The sequence below is a fragment of the Ammospiza caudacuta genome, chromosome 11 (genome assembly GCF_027887145.1).
Source record: "Ammospiza caudacuta isolate bAmmCau1 chromosome 11, bAmmCau1.pri, whole genome shotgun sequence".
Classification (NCBI taxonomy): Eukaryota; Metazoa; Chordata; class Aves; order Passeriformes; family Passerellidae; genus Ammospiza; species Ammospiza caudacuta.
In genome coordinates this window covers 24,528,929-24,553,651 of record NC_080603.1, presented here as the reverse complement: position 1 = coordinate 24,553,651, position 24,723 = coordinate 24,528,929, and the positions used below count along the sequence as shown (strand labels likewise).

Genomic DNA, 24,723 nt, shown 5'->3' with positions numbered 1-24,723 from the left:
GCTCCCAACAACACAAATCCATTTCTCCCCTGGTTTTCCAGCTCCCCAGGACACAAATCCATCTCCCCCCTGGTTTTCCAGCTCCCCAGGACACAAATCCATTTCTCCCCTGGTCTGGAGCTCCCCAGGACACAAATCCATCCCTCCCTTGGCTTTGAAGCTCCCCAGGACACAAATCCATCCCTCTCTGGTCTGGAGCTCCCCAGGACACAAATCCATCCCTCCCCTGGCTTTGGAGCAGAGCAAGCTCCCACACTCTGCACCTACTACAGCAATAACCTATTTTAACTCCTGTTCCTCAGCTCCCAAACTGCTCCCCAGTTTCAACATGAAATAGCCATAAAATCCTAATTTACTTGCTTTATAAAGAGTTCTTTACAGGTTTCTGGGTCCTCTGCCAGATAGAGCTTTCCTTCTGGCACTTGGTATATAAAACAAAGTTTCTTGATGTCTTTATGCTTTCCAGTTCAAAGCCCATGTGTTAGAAAGCTGTCACTGTTATTTTCCCTGGGGGCTAAGCTACAAAAAGATTTCTAACACCTTCTTATTCCCCTTTCCCCTTAAATAAAACAACATCACGTTTGAACTACCATAATATAAACAGGGGATTATTTTCTAAATTAATTTTCTGGAGAGGTATTAGTATCTCCCACTATAGCTCAAATAATTAGGAATTGGAGAGCACTTATGAATGCAGAGTAGAACTGGGATGAGTGAGAGCTCTTTCAATTAGTATTTTGCAAGATCTCTTCCTTTGAACAGTCATAATTGCAAAGTATTTCCTTTTCCTTGCAACTCAAATAGCATCAGCTATTAAAAACTTGTTCTAGGCATGATGACTTACCCTTCCTTTATTTAGTGTTTCCTGTGCTTCTAGTTTATAAACAAGAAAATCTGCAACATAAAAGGGAAAGTAATGATGAAAAAAAAATGCCAGGAAGACGAGAATCTGTGCTTGAATAACTCGACTGTTGAGTACATAAATTCTCTTCAAGAGCTGAATATTCATGCACAAACAATTTTCAAAGGATCTTAAAAAAAAAAAAAGATAAAGAAAAACAACCTATTGAGAATTTGACAAAACGAGCAAATTCTTAAAATGCACAAACTTTAAAAAGTTCCATAAAATATTTTCAAGTAAAGTTTTCATACCATAGTGAGAGGCGCAGAGTTCACGCTCAAATCTACAGATGGGTGATTAAATCTGACACATGAACTCTCTCAGCAGAGGCCCAAGAGAATCATTCAAAAGGAAAAGGCCATTTATTAACTGTGTATTCTTGGAAATAATAAAGCATTTCCTCATTTATTTCTTGACCTCTGTCTGTTTGCAGGGTTTGAGAAGGTGCCTCCCCTCGGGTAGCAGCAGGAGCATTCCACACTAGATGGCACCAGAAACCCACGAGACCTGCACGGTGAGAATCATTGCTCATTCCCTGTCAGCTCTGCTAAAGTCGTATTTTTAATTCAGCAGCTGAGGCCTCAGTTTTAGGAAGAACAGAGGCTCTACCCTGAAAACAGCAGTGAATTTAGAGGCTGAGGAAACTCAGAGGATTGAATCCTGCTGAACTTTCACAGAGGGCACACAGAGGTGCATGAAATGCAATTTGTGTTTGCCTCATCCACACCTAGAATTTAGTTTTAATCAGGAAAAGGTGTATGAGCATGTGCTCACTCTAAAGCATGTGTAAAAGTACTGATCCCAAGTTTAGTTCCCAGTTGATGGAATGCAGGAAAAGATCCCAAGGTTTTGGTACAAGTTTTGAATTTTTGGCATACCAGGACAGTATTTACACATGCCCATACCCCACATACATGTTGAGGTTTTTATGTACATGGATACAAACATATTTTCTGTTTATTAATTCATATTGCAGTCAGCTGTAAATAGTATTAAAGAGATGATTGCTTTTAAAAAGATCTGATTAAAAAAGATTAAATAAAAAAGAACTACTAGAAGGAGCAACACAGCTCTGCCAAGTGGGTCCTAATACATTGCTTATATATTACCCAAGTGATTTAAAACTGAAGAAAAAACATTAAAATTGAAGAAAAACCATTGATATAATCAAGTTAAATATCAAAGTAAAAAGTACATTTTTACCTTCCTTTGCCTTCTTATGTTCCAGCCTTTCCTTTTGCAGTGACTTTTCTAATCTTGACCGGTGCTCATACACAACTGAAAAGAGAAATTTTGTTCACAGTTCATTTCATAACACACACAAACCTCACCATCCACCCCAACACACCCAGGGAGTGTTGGCACAGAATGCACCAGGAAAATACAAGTGGAATGAGGTCATGGGATAAAGGGCTGTTTGTAACCCTTGTGACAGTAACTTTTTCCCTTTTTGCTCCCTTTATCGATCCCAAATCCTGGGTTATTTGCATGGCTAACACAGAATGTGATAACCAGGTGAGGGATTTGTTTGTGGAGGCAGCCAGCTGTGGTGGAGCTACCAAAGGCTCTTTGCTTCTCAGGAATGCAGGGACATTTTCCACGTTTCCATCCTCCCCTGCCTTGTTTGCACACAGACAAGGAAACAAGACAGGGCAGCTCTGCTGCCAGAGGAATTCCTGGCAGCACACAGAGTGTCACAGGGAGGGAAGGGAGATGCCCAGGGGCAGGACAGCTCCTGGAGTTCAGCTGCTGAGCCATGGGCAACCTGGGAGCCACCCTAAATTCTTCCAAAAGCTGGGAATGCAGCATTCCTGTGCACTGCCTCCCTGCAAAAATGACTCCCAAGGAGTGTCCAAGCTGCCCATGCTTTGCAGACACCATCCCAAAATGGGGTTTACATTTATGGCTTTGTTTGTTGTGTCCAGGTGTGTTTAGGACATCCAATGTCCTCTGGCACGAAGTTCCCCATTGGCTGCCAGTAAAGCAGATTTCATTCAGGCTGTGCTTTGGACATGGAGTTTGGGATGTGGCACATCACTCCCTATCTACCCTTCCTCACCTCTCATTATCTGAAACAGCCAAGTTTGCAGCAAAGATATCAATTAAAACACCTGGAAATTACAATTATACGTGTTTAAACTCAGTTTAACACAAGTATCTTTCACTGCCCAAATTACAGTTTGCATTCTTTTACTGAGTTATTAATTTGTAATAAAACAGTGAGTGATTTTTCCATCACAACCAGGAAACTCATTGTCTGAGAATAAACCATTGATGAATGCAAGCCTTCAACAAGAAGCATCAAATAAAGATTTGTATCTTGGCAGCTACAGAAAACTCCTCTTGCACCTTAAAATAAGTTCTTAATTCCACCAAGGTGCATCCTGCAGCCTTATCTCTAAGTGTTTATGTTTTAGCTCTGAAGCTGGATTGCTAATCAATCCCTGGCACCTATCTCCACTTTGCTATTTATCTTCTAAAGTCAAGGGCATCAGTCAGGATGAGCCAATGTATCAACACCCTCTGGAAGGGAACAAGCAGGAATGAATATTCAAAAAGTCACCAGAAGGCTTGGAGAAAGGGAAAAAAAAAGCACTACAGAGCACTACAGTGATGGTTTTATTTCAGCCCTGAAGGTGGTGAATGCTGAATTATTGTGCAAAAGGAACAGTGGCAGCAGAGCAGCTCAGGAGAGCAATGAAAATCCATAATGGGCTTCCCCTCCCATGCAATCAGGGTGGAACAGGGATTTTGGCAGACACACGAAACCACAAATGGACTTGGAGGGAACATTTTCCATTCCACTTCTCCATCTGCAAGTGCACCTTCCCCAGCTCCTGCTGCTGCTTTAACAAGTGTGTCTGTGGGGGGAAACCCTGCACAGCCAACCCACCACAGGAGCAGCAGAAGGCAGGATTTGGGGTTTGGGGACCTCTCAGAGCATCCCTGCTGAGCTCTGGGCTTCACCCTGCACCTGCAGGGTCTGAACACAGGCAGTGCAGCCCGTCCTCTACCTGCTGAGTAGCAATCCTTGAAACACTGGCCCAAAGCTGGAGAAGTGCTAAAACAACCCCTCAGGTGATTAAAAAGGACAAGGAAACACCTCCTCCCTCACCTCTGCCCTCTGAGTTCAGTTACTGATTGGCCCAGCAGGTTCCCCTCTGATAAAAGTCCATCAGGTGCAATGCATGTTGAGTAAAAATAATTATTAACAAAGCACAGCTCCCCTGTTTCCTCACTTGCTCAGATTTTTAAATACATACTGGAGTTAATCTCCTATAAATTTGAATTATTTCCACCAGTTAGGAAATTTAACTCAAAACAGAGATTTCCTAGTCTTTATCTAAGGGGCTTGTTACTACAGAAGGAATTTCTCCTTTTTCACTGTCAGCATGGATACAAGATGTCTGAGCAAGAATCTGAAAGAAGTAAATACACTGAAAAACAGGTTTTATAGAAAAGTAGAACCTATGTAAGGAATCTGACAAAATCCCACTGCTGGGACACACAAATCATTTTTCCTAGGGTAAGCTTTTAATTTTGCACTGATCTTTATAAAAATAATTGAACTTTATTTCTATGTTATATTTAATAGAATGGTAAAAAAGGGGGGGAAATGTTGTCATTTAATGGCTAATAGGCAGTATCCCAAAGCTGGAATTACTGCAGGTATCAGCTTAATTCTTGAAATTACCTACAGAACGTAACCTACAATAATGAACAAAGAGCCACAAACTCAACTGTTAACCTCACAGGTCAATAAAAGACCTTTCACCTTCAACAGGGAAACACTGAGAACTCCTGGAGAACACCCCAATAAAATCAAGTCCTCAAGGTTTTCCCCATAAAGAGAAGGAAGTGAGGGAGCAGGGAGGTGTGGAATGCCCTGCACGTTCCCAGATTGCACCACTTCCACCAGGGCTGAGCGTTAATTACAACACAGCAGGCAGGGAGGTGATGAAATTGAGATTATTTAACAGCAAACGTTCCTTCTCTTATCTTTGCTCTGCCCCTCTGAGCAATAAGGCTCTTAGTAAGCAAAATAAGCCATTATTGTACATTTAAAAGAAAGAATTTCCTTGTTTACATTATCAGAAATTTTGTGACTGTGTTACATTAATCATTTGGTCTGTCAGAAGGATTATCCAGAGTCTAAAATGCCACAGATCCCTGGAAAATTAAGATTACACTGGGATTTAAATATACATGATACAAGAAATTTAACTAATTTCAACATGAGTGCTTGTTACACAATTCTGAAATCTCTCTCTGAGCTTACAGTAGTAGCTTTCACTTCAAACCAGCAGATTTCAGTAGTCTTGGCAACACTCAGTGTTGTTTTCCCTCACATTGTGGCAGAGTTGAACTGAGCCAGCAGCATGGGGTAAACCACCCTGGCACCTCTCTGGTGATGCTGGGAAGGTCTGCAGAACACAGACTTGCTATAAAAACAGTGAATTCCCCATTCTTGTCCCTGCAAATAGAACCAGCTAAAATGTAAACTATGGAAAAAGGCTTTTTGCTGAGAGTAAAGCATTTCCACGAGTCAAAGAGGAACCCCTTCAATGTGGGGTGTAGGATAAATTCTCTAATCCAATGACAATAATTACAATTTTGACCTCAGATGACATTTCATGCCAACTGTGACACATTTCATGCTGGTAGGAAATATTATTAATGTAACAAGACCTGCTCCCCAAGCTTCCAGCCCTGTATTTCAATCAGTGAATCTGCTTTCAAACAAGATCCACTGATTTCACTAGTGATAATCTTATCAGGAACAGCTTATCAAGCTGCAGCAGCAGGATTCCCCACCACAGTACAAGCCATGCTGGCCTCAGTATCACAGTCCATCTATTTCACAGACTCAGCTGAGGGTTTAGCAATAAATGGATATTCCAGTGACACTGCAAATATCTTGGAAAAATTGAAGTATTCACACAATAAAGACTAGGAAATCTCTGTTTTAAGTACAGAGCAAGAAAACAACACTACAAAAAAACCCATTTATTTATCATAGAATTGGAATAGTTTGGCTTGGAAGGGACATTAAAGCTCAGCTTGTTCCACCGTCCTGCCATGGGCAGGGACACCTTCACTCCCACCAGACCAGGCTGCTCCCAGCCACAATATTTACAATATATTGAACAATATATTATATAAACACAATATGTAAACACCACAATATATAAACAACATAATGTATAAATTTAGTCATTTGTGTCCTTTAAGTTTTCTGGTTTGAATTTCCACAAAAAAGGACAGAAATAGAGACCAAGGGAAAGTGAAACTGATTGTGTGTGAGGCTGCACTGTGGAACACCCAGGCAGGGATGGATGCTCTCATTTTGCTCTCTGCAAACCACAGCTGGCACTGTGTGGACTATGAGAATTACCCTGACTTCCAAGCAAACTCCTACACTTTGCAATTTACTCACATGATCAAGTAATGGTTCTGTGTAATTACAACCAGTGATGTCAAATTCCTCATGGAAAACCACACCACACATTGGCAGTTGTGCTTTTAAAAATGACCCCTGCTTTGACTGAATTCCTTAAGCATTTCTTTGTTCAGAGTAGTAATATTTTGAAAAGTTTGTATATAATACCTGGATCTTTACATTCAGGGGATTTTTAAGAGAAAGCAGAAGATGCTTTCAGAGATCCTGCACTAAAAATGAGCTATCAATTAAAATAAACCTGTTCCTCTGATTTACTCAGTATTCCAGGAAGAAGTTCCAGTAAGCAATTCCAGTTTTGCCTTCCCCGCAGTTCTGAAAAATGGGGAATACTGGAGAATTTGGCACATTAATGCATCCCACACACTTGTACTTCTAAGGGATCATTGTGGCCTCTATTTTATCGTGAGGATGACAGGAAAATGAATTTTTAAACTGGAGCAAACATCTACATTTACTTCAGGCTGCCTCACTCACTGCCTTTCTTAGAAGTCAATAACACCTCTAGGAAACAACAGATGTAAGGTAAGTTGGGACAGAAGGAAGGATTTCTCATGTTTAAAGAGTAAACTGTAATAGCTGCTGCTAAAAATAAATAGGAGAAGGGGTATTAAATGTGATTAAATATTTAATCCCTCACAGATAGGCTTCAGACCTGACTTTTATCAGGAAGGAGATCATGTTTCCAGAAATGATTTCTAGTGCACTCCACAAAAGGTTTCTTCCAACCCTTGGTACCACAGGTGGGATCAGCATTGCTGCTTTTCTATACCAGTAGATGATAAAGGGTTTGGGTTTTTTTGGAGTGATGATAAATGCAAACAGCTCAAACTAAACCTGTGATTTTAGTGATTTTAGACTAAAATTAGCAGAAAAACACATAGAAATTGATAAAAGCTGCAGGGACAACAGTTTTCTTCTCACATCACCTCTGAATCTCTGGGTCTGCTCAACCCTCAGCTCCAGGAAACAAGGGCCTGTTCTTTCCCTCAAAAAGTCTTTTACACTTTTTTCAGTTTTATGAAGGGTTAGTGATTGGATCTACGTGGTGTGAGGATGCACATAAATATCTGTATTCAGGAATTAGTACAAAATACAGCTTGGAGAAAAAAGCCCAACCTATAGATGCACAAACTGCACCCAGAAATCCAGAGTTTGAGTTTGTGATTCATTTTTTGACTGAAAATGGCTTAGTGGGGTGTAGTGGTGTGGATAGAAGCAGGCTCCTTACTCTTTCCTCTGGGAGCTCAGGCAGATCATGCTTCTCTCATCATGTCTGTAATTAATCCCTGGAAATGACTGCCAAACTCCGGGCTCTGAGTCACCTCAGGAAAATAAGATAGCAGCTAATTTCAGGTACATTTAGGGGAAGGGGAAATGCAGAGGACAATGTGGAACAATTGCAGTTTCTTTCATTGATTAGTTAAAAATACAAAGTGGAAAATCTCAGGAGCTTTGGGTAACCACAAAAAAGATCAGAAGTGCATCCAGCTCACAAGACCCTTCCTTAAACAAGGACAGCATCCAGACAGGTTGAACTCCTCAAGAGCTCACCTCAGGCTCTGACATGACTAGAAATTCACACCCCTGAATCCTGAAAATCCCAAGGAAAATCACCCAACAAAGGGTTCAGCTTTAATTACTCGTTCCGTAGAGCTCATTTTTTTCCCAGTAATCTGATTTATTTAGCTTTCATTACCATCAAACCTCAAAGCAGCACCTGACTTTCAGCAGGGTGGATTAAATGACTTTTTCCCTGCAAGGACCCCATTCCAAAAGGAGCAAAGCGAACTCTGTTGGCCACAAATTGCTGGCAACATCCTCAGCAGCACACCAGAGATGCTATAATGGGCACTCACATCCCTGAGAGGGTGGAAACCTTACTCATAAATTGCTCCACCCAAACTCAGAGGCTGACAAGCCAACAGCCAGCCCAGTGAGACAATGAATGTGCTTGGAACATCATTTTTAAGGCTCAGGAATTCAGCCAGGCAGGAATATGAGTGTCCAAGAAGCCAGAATGCAAACTCACCACCATCAACCCATCCTGCCTCCCTCCTGAAGTGTCCACTCAGCTCCACCACTGAAAAGCTTCAGGAGGCTTAAACCACCAGCAGTAACCAATATTTGATATTTTGCAGCACGTTGTGTGATTTTGCAGCAGGTCTTGTGTCAACGTGGGGAGGGAGAGCACCAAAGCCCAGGGAACAAACCCACCCCATGAGCTCACTCTGCTCAAAATTCCTGCCCTGTGATCCTCAGCCAGGCTCCAGCTGGGGTGCAGAGGGAATTCTGCAGCTCTGGTTACCCAGGATTTATCCTGGAATTGGTGTTTCCACAATGAAACAGCACTTGGGCGTGGGTTTCACATAAATATGGGCACGTGCTCAATTTACCTTTCAAGTCAGAATTCAGCTGCTGGACATGGAAATTCTGCTATGGACCCTGAAACAAACTTCTCTAAGTTAATTATCTGAACAAAGTTCCAGCACCTTTTCTGTACTTGGGTTATGAGGAAGAGCTGGATAATTCCAGATAACGCAAAATCTTGAGGGTGAGCTGCAAACCAAACACATCTCTATCTAGTTTATACATATATGTACATGCAAATGCATATATATAGATTATATTATATAAATATATATTTATTATATATTAATATACATTATATATTTTAATATAAATATATAATATTAATATAATATAATATAATATAATTATATACATTATATATAATATATAATATATAATATATATTATCTTTTATAATATATTATATCATATCATATTATATTATATCATATTATGCATATATATACAAATATACATTATACCATATACCTCTTCCATACTCAAATTCTGCACAATTTCAAGTATTTAATGTTTTTTTAAGTATGCAGAATATGAAATATCAATTGAAAATGTGAATGGAAGTAAAAAAAAATGTGAATGGAGGTAAAAAAAAAGGAGCCAGGTGCTCAGAGGATCCAACAACCCAAAGCTTTCCATTTCAGGAAGTAAAAAAAAATGTGAATGGAGGTAAAAAAATGGAGCCAGGTGCTCAGAGGAGGTTACAAAGCAAAGCTTTCCATTTCAGGAAGCCAGGTAGCAGAATTTGGGATGCTGCACTTGCCATTTCAGGGGAAGCACACACAGAACCAACCTCTCCTCTTACAGTGCTGCCAGGGATCTCCCAGGCAGCAGGAAAGCACTGTCAAAGTGCTGCAGTGTTATGTGCAGCCTGAAGCCACAGGAATGACAGGAATTCAGGATTCTGTGATTAGGAAGAGCAGCCAAACACACAGGAGCTGCAGCAGATGCAGCTCTACTTGTCTGATGCATTGAAAAATAAGTGAAAAATTGAAGGTAGTGCTGGTTCCTCCCAGCCCTGCCAACTCAAGGTCCAAGTTTAAGGCACTGTAAGAAAGGGATGTGATAGTGAAGTACACCCAGAGCTGTGTGATGTCAGAGCAGCTTTGGCATCTGTGCAGCTTGCACACAGATATGATAAATATTAACCACTAAGGTGACACAGAGCTGTGATCTGAGTGTGCAGTGCATTGTGCAATTCCACATCATAAAGCCACCACAGATCTGCCAATCCCCAGCAGGTCACCCCCTCAGGGAGCTTCTTTTGGGACAACTGGCACACCATGCACAGAGCAATCCACATTTGCTTTACAGCCACTGCCTTCTAGCACTGCATCAGAAACCTCTGAGGAAATCCACACCTTGGCCACAGCAGGGAAAGCTCTCAAGGCCAGAGTCCCTGCTGGGCTGGCTGCCAGGATCACTGGACAGTCCCAGGCTGCACACAGATTGCACAAAGCCATCAGGCTGACAGGAAGGGCAGAAAAAAATAAGGTAGAAAGAGGCACTAACTGTAGGCTGTTATTAGGATTAGGGATTAAAACAGATTAAACAGATTTAAATAGTACACAAGGGGTTACTTAACACCGAGAGGATGAGAAGACAGAAGCTGCAAGGGCTAAAAAGATGTCTGTGGATACTTTCAATCCTGCAGCAATCACAGGTACCATCAGACTCACCTGCACTCCCAGTGTGGTTCTGCTCTAGCAACTGAAGCCTGTTCCTGTATGGCCAATAGTTCAATACTTACACTGACACAGTTTTAAAGGAAGCAAAAAGCATCAAGTTTTGCTTTTATCACTTTAAGAAGCACTAAGGAAGATTATCTCCACGTTTCAAATGTATATCGTGCTCAGAGAATGAGACTTTAAAATAATCAGCTTACTGGGAAGATCAGCTCCTCTATGAAAGACCTTACAGATAACAATGACTTCAGGTTTTCTCAGCAGTCAAAAAATTTTGTGTCATCTCTGAATTTTGCCCCTGGTGTTCCCTTTGTGGATTATAAAAGCAGCCCTACTTTCTCCATGCCCAGCAGAACTTTGTTAGAGAAAAATACCAAAGTATGATATTCTTCTACAAAATCTTCTGCACTCTGATCCTCTAAAGGGGGTGAGTTTAAGATCCCAGCCTCACTAAGCCAGTTATTGTGTTTCCCAGGTCTGCCACCCTTCCCTTTGTACCCTGAGCTCATTCCAAGGGGCACAAACACTTCTCAGCAGAGAGGCTGAAGCTGTGAACACCAGGGAGAGCAGAACCCCCAAACCCACAGCTCTCTTCAGATCAGCTGTGTGTGTGAAATGATTCTGAGACACCTCCTGCCCCATTTCCCAGTGATCTGTTCATTCTGCCTTGGTATTCTCCCACGTACTCCCAGGAGACTGAGCCTCCTTCAGGTGTTGCTGTGTTTGAGCAAAACAAGGCAATGAAAAAGATAAAAATCTAAGACAGCTGGCTTTTCATGGAAAAACAGAAAGAACAGCTCATTCGGGCATAAAGAACTGGCAAGTACCAAAAAGAATGTTGTTATCACCTACATTTTTGAAAAAAAAAACATAAAAGCATGAAAAACAGTAGAGGGGACAGCAGGAAGTGAAGGGAGCTGCACTCTGAGCTAGGGCTGAGGATCCTGACTCAGATTTTGGGCAAAGGCATTCAGGTCCTAAACTGCCCCTGTGTCCATAACCTCAGGAGTGTCCATGAACCTCAGGCATTTCACAAATGGACTCAGGTTTCACTCACAAACCCCGACAGGGGAGCTCCCAAGCTCCTCTGTGTGCAATCAGGAAAGGAACTGCCTTTGCAGGCTCCAGCAGTCACAACAAACCCTACACAGAGTCAGACTACAGGTGACACTTCACTGCCCTCCAACAGATTCACTCCAGTCAGACTTCCTGGGGCACAGCCAGCCTGCCACAACGCAGCCTCAGCACTCTCAAAAACAGCACTTTTACAAGCTGCCTTTTTGTTCTTGTATTTACATTGAAACCTATAAAAGCCTCCTGATGACATGGTTGTTCAGGAAACAGAAGTCCAAGGAATCCTTTTCTGCTCAGCTTGAAAGTCTTATCCAGTCACCCAGGAGAGCTGTGAACACCTGTGGCTGCAGCACCCTCCCTTCCTTTACCTTTGCCCTTTAACTGGTTTCTTTTTAAAATATTTCAGGGTGCTTCCATTATATTTCAGGCCCCAAAGTTATCTCTAGTCCAGGATCTATAGAGAAACTGGTTATGCTGCATGGAAAAGATAAGCTGCATTACTTTACCAATACTTTAATTTTATTGTTCTCATAAAGCAATAAACTCAAAGAATAATCTTTGGACAGCCAGGAGACGTAGCTCAGATACACGCAGAGGGGTTTTTCCTGTTTGTTTTATTGTTTTTTTTTTTTTTTTTTTTTAATTTGGCAACAGGAACATTGTTGATTTAAAGGCTAGGTTGTTTAAAATCAAAAGTTCAAAGTGCAGTCAGATACTGCACCTGCAAACTGGAATTGCTGTCAGCATTTTATGTCGTTTCCAAGTCTCTTCCCTCCTGTTGTTCCATAACAAAGAGTTAAACAGGACAGGTTCAGGAAGGAGTTTGGTGGTGGATATCACAAATCAGCCTATGTCTCTCCAGGTGAGCTGGGCACAGGCTCTCTGTGTTCTCCTCACTAACAAACTCCTTCTGCAAAAATCCAGGTGATTGTGCAGGGGAGGCCATTACAGAAAGACAAGGAAGAAAAGTTTATTTCCCAGATCCTCTGGAGCCCTTAAGAATATAACTTCCCTTTAGTGGGAAATTAGGCAGCTAGGGGCTGCTGCTGCATTTAGTATTCCTCTGGACTCTCACCCTCTCTTAGGTCTAACAGCCCCTTCCAGAACACAGGAAAACTTAAAGAACCATTTTTTATTGTTACATTTTATTTTCCCTTGTATTCTGTAACTTAATTGCCAGTGATTATTTTTTTTAAACAGGGTTTACTGCTACCATACTTGGCACAGATAAATTCTCCTGCTTAATGGGCTTGATACACTGGCATGGATCCCAGAACCATGTGAGTTTATTGCATGGATCATCAAATCTATTAATGTTACCAGATCCTGCTCCATAGCTCACATTTCCCATTGATACACTGAAACAAGCAAGAGAATTACAGAAAATGCAGCTCCCATGAACAGGCTTAGATAGATGGTGGCTACTCAAAATCATGTTTCAAGCATGGAAAGTTCAAATCAGCATTCCAGACCTCACATATCTGATCCAGAGAATCTCCCCACTGTGGCAGGACAAAGTTTTTTGCACATTCTTCTTTGGCAAAGCTGGAGCAACAGAAAAAGCCAACTTGTCAAATTTTACCTTGAGAACAAGATGTTCCTATGTCCCCTGTTGGCAAATGCACAGCCTAGCAAGAGTAGCCCTTTAGCCATCTGCCCAGCCAAACCTTCACACCTTTTCTGTGACTAAAATGAAGGTTTCTGGCAAAGAGCTCCCTGGTATTACCTGGAATTGAAATACTAAGTGAGGGTGGTGTCAGCTGGTGACTGAACACCTTGAAGGAAGTAATCACTGTAAGAATCTAAGAGCATAAACCCAACTCTGCTCTCTGCACACAAACTCTGTGCTGCCAGGCATGCTTTGATGGATGCTCCCACAGGGTAAAGGATGGCTGAGGATCACCCTGAAGTTTAGTGCTGCTACAGCAGATCCTCTGATTCTTCTTTCATGCTATTTTGAGAGAGAAAACTTGAAAGTTGGCTCTGAGCTTTGTGCTGACCTGACAACCTTGCACTTGACAATTAGAGAGGTGCTGAGGTCTTTCCTTTTCCCAGACCATTGATGTTTCACGTACATCCCTGCTGCTTTGCTTCTGGTATCTTGACATGCAGACGTCAGACAGGGACAACTTTTCATCTTCAACTACAGGACACCCACATCTGCTGCATCCTTAAACCAAGATACACAAGCATCTGTATTTATGTGGCACCTTTAAGCCAAGAAATTCAAAGTTATTCCAAAAGTAATAGAACAGCCTTACCCAAGTAACTTACTTGAACTTTACTTTTAAATCACCCTTTAAAGCCACTTTATTCAAATACTCCTCTCCTCCATCCTGGAGCTATTTAAGGTTTATGCTGCCCAGGAGCTGCAGATGGATGCTCAACATAAAACCCTGCAAGACAAGGAAGTTTTTGTGGGAGAAGCCCACAAAAATGCCAGACTGGACACAGTCTGCACTGCTTGCCTGCCTTTCCCTTTTGTGCCAGGAATCCCAAGTGATGTGCAGTCCTTTGGGAATAAATAAATAAGAGTCTCTACGGGATGTGCGGGGAGAGAGGGCATGAGAGCTCTGCAGGAATCCACAACACCTCACCTAGGGAGACACTACAACCCCGCAGGCTGGAGGAGAAGAAGAGGGAGAAGGAGCAAAACTTTGAGAGAGGCTGGACAGCCAGAGGAGGAGGATGAGGAAGAGGAGGGTGTTCTGCAAGCCTCGGGGAAGGGCAGCAGAGGCTCCTGCCGAGAGAGTACCTTGTAACTGAGCCGAGAGCGACTCCTGATGCTGCTGGTACTTGAGCGCCGTGGCCTCAGCCTTCCTCAGCTGGCCCTGCAGCTCGTAGTAGAGCATCGCCCCGTACAGGAACCCGAACACCACGGTCAGCAGCAGCAGCGTCTGGAAAATCCGCTTCTGTTTCCGGGAGCACATCCCGTTGCCCATGTCCCCGGCGGGGTCCCGAGGGTCCCCGCCCGTCACGGCTCAGCAGCGGGCGGGAGGCGGCGGCATCGGAGGCCCCGGGAGGAGCAGGAGCAGGAGGAGGAGGAGGAGAAGGAGGAAGGGAAGGAGGGACGGCGGAGGCGGGGCCGGCCCAGCGTTTCAGCCCCTGGGCACGGGCACGGCCGCGGCGCCCGGGGCGGCCTCTGCGATGCGGCCAGCGGCGGGGCTCATGCCGGGGATGCTCCGCGTCCCTGCGGCCGTGTGCGGATCCCTGCGGCCGGGATGGGGGGCTGCGGGGAACAAAGGCAGCTCCGGGCCCCGCACTGACGTGTCCCCGCTCGGCCGCGGCTCCCCCGCCGCGGGATCCCCGAAGGAAGTCCCGCTCCGGGCGCGGCCTCATTGGGTCGGGCCGCGGGGCTCTGCCCTCCCTCCGGAGCGCATTGGGTGCCCGCCGCGTCCGTCCGCAGCGGGCCGCACTTCCCGCCCGCCCCTCCACACTCCGGCTTCAGCTCTTCAGCCCCGCATCCCTTCATTCCCGCATCCCCCTCAGCTTCGCATCCCCCTCAGCTTCGCATCCCCCTCAGCCCCGCATCCACGCATTCCCTCAGTCCCTCAGTCCCGCATCTCTGCATCCCCGCATCCCCCTCATCCCTGCAGCCCCGCATCCCCCTCAGCCCTTCATCCCCGCATTCCCGCATCCCCTCAGCCCCTCATTCCCGCATTTCCCGGTGCGGGACCGCCTCGGGAACGGGGCTTATGTGGTGATGAGCGGGGCTGTGACAGTGGGGCTGTGACAGAGGGGGTGACAGCCGGAGTGACAGCCAGGCTGTGGCAGCTGGGGTGACACCAGGGCTGTGGTAGCGGGGGTGACACCCGTGTTGTGGCAGCGAGGTTGTGACACCGGGGCTGTGGTAGCTGTGGTGACACCCGGCCTGTGACAGAGTGGGTGACACTGGGGCTGTGGTAGCTGTGGTGACACCGGGGCTGTGACAGAGGGGATGACACCGGGGCTGTGGTAGCTGTGGTGACACCCGGCCTGTGACAGAGTGGGTGATACCGGGGCTGTGGTAGCTGTGGTGACGCCCAGCCTGTGACAGAGTGGGTGACACCGGGGCTGTGGTAGCTGTGGTGACACCGGGGCTGTGACAGAGGGGATGACACCGGGGCTGTGGTAGCTGTGGTGACACCGGGGCTGTGACAGAGTGGGTGACACCGGGGCTGTGGTAGCTGTGGTGACACGCAGCGCGTGCCCCAGTGGCACCGCCGGGACCGTGTGGGGCTCCGGGGCACGGGAAAGGCAAAGCCCCAAAGAGCCTCTTGTGGCCATGCCCCTGAGGTGTTCGTGGAATCTCAGGATGATTGGGGTTGGAAGGGACCTTAAAGACCACCCAGTGCCACCCCTGCCATGGCAGGGACACCTTCCACTGTGCCAGGCTGCTCCAAGCCCTGTCCAGCCTGGCCTTGGGCACTGCCAGGGATTCCCAGCTGCTCTGGGAATTCCATCCCAGCCCCTTCCCACCCTCACAAGGAAGAATTCCTCCCCAGTATCCCATCTAAATCTACTCATCACATTAATCTATTTTTTCATAGCTTGTTGGCTGCACTTTGTTCTGGGTGTTATTTGTCACAGCCTTCGCTGTCCTTGGCCTTTTCTTCCCCCAGAGCCCAGCCCAGGCCACTGGTGCATCCCCAAAATGTGCCATCCTAATTCAGTGCTCCCAAATCCCCCTGTGGTGCCAAAAAATGTGTCACATGTACTTCATCAGCTTAAATTCAGACTTAGCCTAAATACAGTTCCCTCTCCTCGTGTATTTTATTACAGGACAAACAAAACCCAACCAACTCTCAAGCTAAACTAGAAAAATAAGCAAAAAAAAAAAAATCCGATTAACACGCCAAAGTTTTTTTTTTCCCTAAATCTATTTAACTCATAAATCTGTGTTTTGCATAGGCATTATTCTGGCCTTGATAGAAAAACAACATCAAAGAAGCTCAAGAATTTCTTATTCAAATATTCTGCATATTCCAGTAATTAATAACAGTCAGTACCACAAGCTAATATGATTTCTATGTGTGTATCTGTTTGATATAGTCTCATTTAATGGAATCCCTCATTCTCATTTCAGGACCAAAGTGTTTGAAATTATGAGTTAGAAGGAACTGTACTTGCTTTGAAACAGTGATGATTAAAAAAAGTAAAAAAACAAACAAAAAAAACCCTTTTCCCTTGTCTTTAGGAAGCTTCATTTAAAGTTACATTTAAAATATTTTTTTTCCAACCATGAATGTTTCAAGTTGAGGTATTTTCATGCTGGTTTAGAGTATCCATTTCTTTCACAATAGTATTTCGAGGAAGTTTCTCAGTATCACCCAAGCTCCAGCTCCCCTCCCTCTACCAAACTCCTTCAGAGCTCTCCTGTGCTTTTTCCATTTCCAGGCTCTTCAGGCTGAGCTCTGCTGAGTAAAATGAGATAATTCTTTATTTCTGGACTCAGACTTTCAAATCACTGGGGGTGATTTATACTTCAGCATTGCAGCTCTTCAAATGATTTAATTTTTTTGTGTTTCCACTTGTTGCTTACATCACCACTCATAAAACCAGTCTGTGTCTTCAGTTTTGATTACTTTGCACTGGAGAACAATTGGCTGACATTTTACAATGTTTAAAATGATAAAATGTAAATTTAAAAGGACACTGAACCCATAGTGTTATTTACTATCTATTCCAAATACATTTAATTGATTATGGTGTAAATATACTTTATACCCTGCTAGTAGAAATTGGCAATATCATTAACAAATACTAGGGAAAAAAAAAGCAAATTACTATCTCATTTTGTTTAATCAAATATTACTTATGTTCAGGAGCTGCTAGTGATAGATCTCTTCACCTCGTGTAAATTGTGATTCTCCATGAACAAACCAATTAAAGTTGAAATGAGGAATTTATTGGGAGCAAGGGACTATTATGCAAAGCTATTAGGCAAATTTGAATTAGAAGTCCCAAAATAGAAAGGTTTGGACCTAAAAGAGGCTGTAATAGATTAAAAAGCATTAAATTAGTTGCTAGGAGAGAAATGCAACTTGGCCTAATCTCTGGGTACGTTACTGATGTAATCAGGAGAGATGAGGGATGGGTGGTTTCCAGCAGGGGGAATTGGGGGCAGGAATTCACACAGAGCCATTTGTCAGCTCTGCTTTCATCTCCTGGCCACAGGAGCCTTGGGCAAGCCTCAGCCCTTGGCCACAGATTGGCCAATTCCACCAGGTTAACCAAGGAACGTTGAGCAAAATGAAGTTCCTCTAAGTTGTGAGAAATGTATAAATTATGACCCTGCAAGTTCCATGCACTCAGACCTGGGTAACAGAACCTGACCAGGGGAGAGATGTCAGAAAAATCCCATTTCCTTTGGACACAGGTCCTCATCATCAACCACAAGATGTGGGAAGTGCACCCCTCTGTAATTTGGACGCCACAGAACTACATTTTTTGGTTTGCTTGTTTCCTTTGTTTGTTTTCCTCCTCGTAAAATAATTTTCTTGTATTTTCTGTCACTGTTTTTCACTAAACTTGATGCCACAATTATTACATCTCTAATAAAAATGATCATTGAACAGCTTTGAGTTTTTCCAGAATGGTGTAATGAGCACAGCAGCTAAACAGATCAGGCAGCAGGTCTTTTATTTATTTTTATTTTTATTTTATTTTAATCTTCTCAGTCAATGGATCAGGGATCCCAAGCGATGCAAATGCATGGGGCAGGTTGTCCCACACAAGACACAGAACATTTCTTTGCCTGCCAGAAGTTCAGGAATGTCCTGGCAAGGCATTTTGTTGTTACCTCTCCAGCTACAAAGTACATTCCAGCTGCAGATGTTTAACCTTTTTGTCCAGTGGCTAAAGCTTACTGAGACATACAAAGACTGGTTTAACTTGCAGTGTCATCTCTTAGCAATCAGGAGCTGCAGGAATAAAAAGATTGGACTTGAAGAGGGGAATGCTCCTGGAAAAATTGAACATACCCCTGCTTGAGGTCATAGTTTGTGACATTGGGGGAAATCAGGATTTTTAGAGCTGAGCTGTGTTTGAGTGTCCAGCTTGAATAATCAGCTGAGCTCTGTTTGCTGATGTCCAGATTGGAGGTGAAAACAGGAGGGCTGTGTTTTAATATAGAAAGTTCTGTGCTATTTAATATTCTGGGGGAAAAAATAATCAAACATAAGGCATCCCAAACTGGACACTCCAAGGTATCAGAGCTTTGACATTCATTTTTTTGGTGCCCCCAGTTCTGGATGTGAAACAGGAGTTGACGATTGATTCTTACTTCATGGATGCATATAAAGACACCTTTTTGTAAATATTTCATTATTCATTGTAATAATGGGGATGAAACACTGGTGAGAAAAATTTGTGGGGGTACAAGGAGTAATTTAAACAATTCCCCACTGAGAAATGTGAGAAATGTGGTTCCTGGTGGAGATGCCTGAGGAGGCTACGCTGCGACTTTATCTTGTTTCCTGACTTAAAACACTCTTGTCATTTTACTGGCTCAAAACCATTATCCTTTGTGAATAATTCATGCAGGTAAGTGGATGCATTCAAATGTACAGCTGTCGTAGCAGGACTTGGAAGTAGTATTGGAGCTGTATTTGCCACGGAGCTACAAATTCACTTTACTGCGTTTCCACACAGGATGCACTTGGAATGGCCATACCTGACTTTGTGTCACTGCCATGCAGTCACCACAGCTGAAATTCAGTGCATGCCCTGCTGGAGCCTGTCAAGGCAGAACAGCTTCTAAGAAACACTGAAATTTGATCAGCCTTTTGCTGCAATCCCCAGGGAAAAAAAACGAATCTCCTCATGCCATTACATGCTCCATTGTTCTCTACATGACAGCTTCCATAAAAACAGTAGTAAACACTTAAAATAAAGAGTAGGATCCCGTGTCTTTTAAACAGTGGCCAGGTGATCCACCTGATGAGAAATCTGCAATTGGAAACCCCTGTTCCTGAGTAACAAAAAAGGAAAATAATAATGGTTGAGTGCTAATGATAATCTGGATATTCCTACAATTAAGGGGAAGGATATTTGAGCCTCTAGGCACTGATCTAGTGGCACATTTTTTGCATTTTCACAGGGATCTGTTGGTATTTTGCTTCTGCATGGTTTTCTGATGCATGGATTCTGATGAATCCCAGGAGGGAAAAATCCCAAATGGGAGGAAAAATCCCAAATGGGAGGGAAAATCCCAAATGGGAGGGAAAATCCCTGGCTCCTGGGGAGCACCAGGCAGGTGTGAGGCCAGGGGAGCCTGGTGGGCTCTCCATGCCTGGAGTGTTGGGGAATTCTCTGTCCTGTCTGCAGGGGAAGGGGCTGCCCCACGGTGCTGTTCCAAAGGACAGCAGTTGCATTCTGCTTTTTATGAGTTAGAGGAAATTGTTGAGCTTGGGAAGGCTGGCTGGAGACTTTGTTTCTCTCTCATACACAGGATAATCTCCAGTGATTACTTTTTCCTGGTGCATTTCCTGTTGGGCTGTCCGGAGGCTGTGGCAGATGCAGGAGTAAATAGGTCAGTGAATTTTTAATTATTCCATCCCTGCTTTTTCCAGTCTTGTCACATTTATCCTTTTTTGTTTCACAGTCTTTGTTTTTCCATCACCTGAATAAAAGCCAGAGTCTGATATCCCACAGCTGTAAAGCTGCCTGACCTTCCAGCAATCCCATCTTCATAATTGTTTACATTATCATTGCACTGTAAGATAGTGAATGTACATTAGTGATGAACTAATGCACATTCCTTGATGTTTATGTCTGGGATGTCCTTGTGACTTTTAAAGGATCTGAAATGGAGTCTTTCAAATGGAGTTTGGAAACTCTTACTTTGTCAAGTTAATTTGAGGAGACAAAAACAACCACCCAGGAATTTCTGTTTAAAATCTGAAGAAATGTAGATAAAGAATTTTAAATGAGCTTAAAATGAACCCAGGACTTCAACAGCCATATCCACATTCATTTTCTTGGGACTGTTATCTCTGTTAATGATATTATCATGGCCTGGCAGACTCAGAAACAGAAGCTGTTTATCCAGTCAATTACAGGGTTATCCCCAAATAGTAGTTTTAGTTTAATTTGAGTTATTGACTTCTCGCTGTTCACCAGGAAAATGTGTGCAGGCTTTTTTCCCAAAACACAACTATCTTTCCTAACTGTTAGTCTTGGAAGGGCTTTGCTGTTACATTACCATCTAAAATTAGTTCCAGTCCAAAGGAATTCTACATATTTGTTTGGGAACGTACAAGAGTATGGAGGAGTGGAGAAAAGGGCTGAATTTGAAAAATCTCAATCTCTTCTGCAAGAACTCCACAATTACTTCAGTCCTATTAGTGTTAATTACTCTTGACTACTTCCTGTTGAAAGAACTATTGTGCTTTATTTGCTACCAAAGCCTCATTTGAGGCATTCTCTTATTTCCTGGAAGATGAATGGCTGCTGGCAGCTCTCAGTCACTGCTGCATCAGTTTTCCTCACAGCTTTCCCTGTTTCCCAGCTCCCTGCTCTGTCTGGAGACAGGGTGTTCCTGCAGAGGTCAGGTTTATTATGCACAAGAGTGAGGATGGCAAAGTAAAGAACCTCTAAGGACTCGAATGATGAAGGTCATAAAAGAAATAATTAATGGCTGCACCGGTCAGGCTCCTGAACCAGCTGTAGAAACCACACTGGAAATTGATCTTTTTTGTCTGTGAAAAAAAAAAAAACATAACTTGGCTTTTGGCTTGGATCCATCCAGCACTGTAAGGAGAGGAAAAAATATCCCGTGAGCTGTTTGTTTTTGTAGTTATTAAAACCGATGAGCTCAGAGTTTGGAAATGCTGAAGAAAAAAAAAAAAAAAAAAAAAAAAGTGGGAGAGAAGACCTGGAGCAAAGCAAGGGGAATCCACACGCAGGAAAGGGAATGTTGGATATCGGTGCCACCTAGTGGGAATTCTCCAGAAGATCGAGGAGAGCTGCTTTTCACCCTAAAAAAATCTCTTAGAGAAATAAAGAAAACATTGATGGTGGTGTGGGCGCTCAGTAAGGAGGGCTGGGAGTGTGTGAGATGGAGGCTACAGGTGGCGGATGGAAAAAGTAAAGTTAATTAAATCTCTTACAAGGGGACTGTGTCTGTCAGAGGCAGGTAACAAAAAGCCCCTAACAGTGCTCAGGGTGCAGGGGAGCTCCTTGCCTGTGGAATATTGCCCTGGGAAGGCTGGGGAGGGGGTCGAGACAGTGCACATGCAGGGTTTATTAACCATACCTGGGCTGAAGTGCTCGGAGGCAATGGAGCTCATAAAGTTTTACAAGCATTTACACAGCACATTTACATTGTGAATAAAGAAGTGCTACAGCTGCTGGGAAGAACCTCTGCACGGAGTTACTGCCTTGTAAATAATGAGCCTTGAGAGCAAAATCTGCTCACCGACAGTATCAGGCATTCTTGTGCTCTGGCCATGATGATGAACAGTCCCTGAGAGCCATGAAGCCCAGCTCAGTGCATGCCTTTTCTTGTTTTACTGAAAAAAAAACTTCATTTCCTTAGGAAATGATGTTGCAATCAGACAAGGGCATTGTGCTTGTGTGTTGTTCACTTTCAAACCTTGCAATTCATTGTCTAACTCAAGCAGCCTTACCAGAGGGCAGCAATCGCAGATATGACATTCCTGAAAGTTTCATGGAAATAAGTGTCCAGGTAGAGGAGAGTCAGCCAGGGACTCTCCATCAGCTGGCCCCTAATAACATGGAAAAATACTTAATACATACTGCTAGCACAGAAAAAAGCCTACCATTACTTTTCATAGTAAACTATAAACCACAAGATTTTCAAATATAAGCTTCTGCTGGAAGTGTTTGCTTAGGCAAAAGCAACAGAAAAGTGGTAGTAAAAGAGGAATGTGAGTGGGACTGGAGCATTGAGCAGCAGCAGCAGGGGTTTTACTCCTGATTCCACCCTGCAGTGGAATTCCTGCACACTGCCTGGCACCCTGGCACCTCTGAATGCCGCCAGGATTCTCAGCTGGAATGCATTTAGGTCCTGGCACAAACCCAGAGTGTTTCCCTAACCCGGCTGGCTCTTGCTGTTTGAGAGCAGACAAGCCTGGTGCACTCTGAGCACGTTCTTGCTCTTTGCCCCTCACTCTGCTTTCAATGTGAGATCACCTCGTGTCCAGGGGGGCTCAGAACTGCAGTGTGTGCCTGCCAGAAGGGACTCATTTAAAAGGGGATGGCAATTCACAGAAAAAACAAAAAGGAATGGAATGAGCTCCAGATCCCTGTGCTGCACCTGGAACACCTTTGCCTCTCTTGTCTCTGGGCTCAAAGGGACCCTCCCTTGCTCCTCATTTCATGGGATCAAAGATCTGTTTGCAGGAGGTCAGGCCAGTCCTTGAGGAGGAGAGGGAGAGAGGAGGAGACCCCAGAAGCCTGGTGATGCAGAGCACAGAATCCCAGAATGGTTTGGGTTGGAAAGGACCTTAAAGCCCATCCAGCCCCATCCCCTGCACCTTCCACTATCCCAGGCTGCTCCAAGCCCCCTCCAACCTGACCTGGAACACTTACAGGGATGGGGCATCCACAATCACTGGGGACAGTCCACATGTTTCAGCAAATCGTTCAAAACCCCGCAGCATCAGGCTGTGGAAACCTGGTTCTCTGAGGCTGCTTTTTTGGATATTTTATGCTTTTTGGAGTGTCATTTCTGCTGTCCTGCTCCGGGGCTGGGGCACTTTGGAGAGGAACTGCAAATGTTATCTCTCATGTGTTGTTTATTATCTTCAAAAGGAATCTCCTTTTCAAACAGCCCCACGGAAGTTCCTGTATGTAAAAATAGCAACCCTAAAGGGCTTCAGTTTTCCTTTGGGCTTAGCTTCTTCCACTTTGCATGAGTCAAGGAAAAGCCTGAGCACACAGGGAGGAAGTGACATAGACACATTGCTCATGATGAGAGCACTCAGCAAATGGGAAACAGAAATTTGGCAGGGGCAGTAAGGAAGATTAAAATACATCTGGACTAGAGCTGTGGTATTCCAAGGGGTGAAATAACCAAAACAATTGGAAATCAAAATGCATTATTGGATATTCTAGCATTCAAATGCCAGCAACGAGGAGAGGGAATTTGCCAAATTTCGATAAAATAGGATTTTATTATGGTGAGCTTTCTGCATGGCTCAGGTAGACTTCCTGGTTGCTTAAAATTAACTTGGTTTATCTCTAAAGAGACTGAAAGAATGGAGAAAGCTGCTGCAGCAAAGCAATCGAGCTTCTGAGTTCATGCAGCACATGTAGAAGAAACCTACTGTTAGGAAGAGCTGATGATTTTTCTCCAGTTTTAGATGGCAGAAATCTCCAAATCTAAAGGTAAAATAATTGCTGACCTCTTACCTATAAGGATGATTGATTAAAAGTGCAATTCCTAATCAAATCAAGTTAGAACTATGTTTGCCTAAGGGCTGCACTTCTCAGAACTGCTATTTGATGTGCATTATGTGCAAAATAAAACACAGACTGGAATTCCTACAGACACTTTTCTGGGTGACACCCTCCTTCTGTGAAAGCCAACATCAGGTTATTGACTACAGCATACTCCAAATTTCACTTTTACTTTCTTTTCCCTTCACAATTTAAGAGGTGATTGCTTTGTTTTGACTTGACTCATAACCTGAGGCATGAGTAACGCTGATGTGCAGCGATAAAACTTCCTGTTAGGGTAAATCCCAAGGAACTCCAGCAACTTTATTGTCAATTTGGACTCCTACCAATGCTACAGTGGAGGATTTTTTTCATTTTTATTTCCACAGTAAAAGTAAGAGGCCCCAGCTGAAAGATGACAGCCAGGCTGCATTTTAGAGCACTTTGGGTCCAGAGCCAGACCTGTATTCTGCAGCCTGAAACCTTTTTCTAATTAAAATACACTTGATCTACTGTTAGAGTGTTGGAGAGCTTTTGAAGTCAGACTCTCCCTTTTCCACTTTTGCAGGGTGTTTTGAGAAAAGAAGGTTGTCTCTGCTTTGGGACACATAAATGGGGCTTGGTTAATAGATGAGTATAAGCACAGGGTAGATGAGGTTGGAAACTTCTGATTCCACTTTGATGTGTCCATCCTAAACCCCTGAATTTTTTACAGCATTTTTCACTATGGTATTTGATGATCTATCAGGTTTAAGAATGGGTTTGCTGTCTTTTTTCCCCCCTCAGCTCAGTGTCCACTGTCTTATTAGAGCTCTCTTCATGTGCTTCAGTGCAAATTTTGAAACTTGTTC

General features: G+C 43.7%; 1 protein-coding gene across 3 annotated transcripts in view; it reads right to left on the bottom strand.

Annotated features, from left to right (window-relative positions):
- The window catches only part of GOLIM4 (golgi integral membrane protein 4), a 29,919-nt gene extending 15,223 nt beyond the window's left edge, over positions 1-14,696 (bottom strand). For all 3 annotated transcript variants that reach the window (XM_058812052.1, XM_058812053.1, XM_058812054.1), the window contains exons 1-3: positions 14,244-14,696; positions 2,105-2,179; positions 845-894 (exon numbers count right to left, since the gene is read on the bottom strand). In XM_058812052.1, the coding sequence (XP_058668035.1) occupies positions 845-894; positions 2,105-2,179; positions 14,244-14,430 (312 nt within the window). In that variant the 5' untranslated portion in view covers positions 14,431-14,696. The remainder of the gene's footprint in view (positions 1-844; positions 895-2,104; positions 2,180-14,243) is intronic.
- Between the last annotated feature and the right edge of the window lie 10,027 nt (positions 14,697-24,723).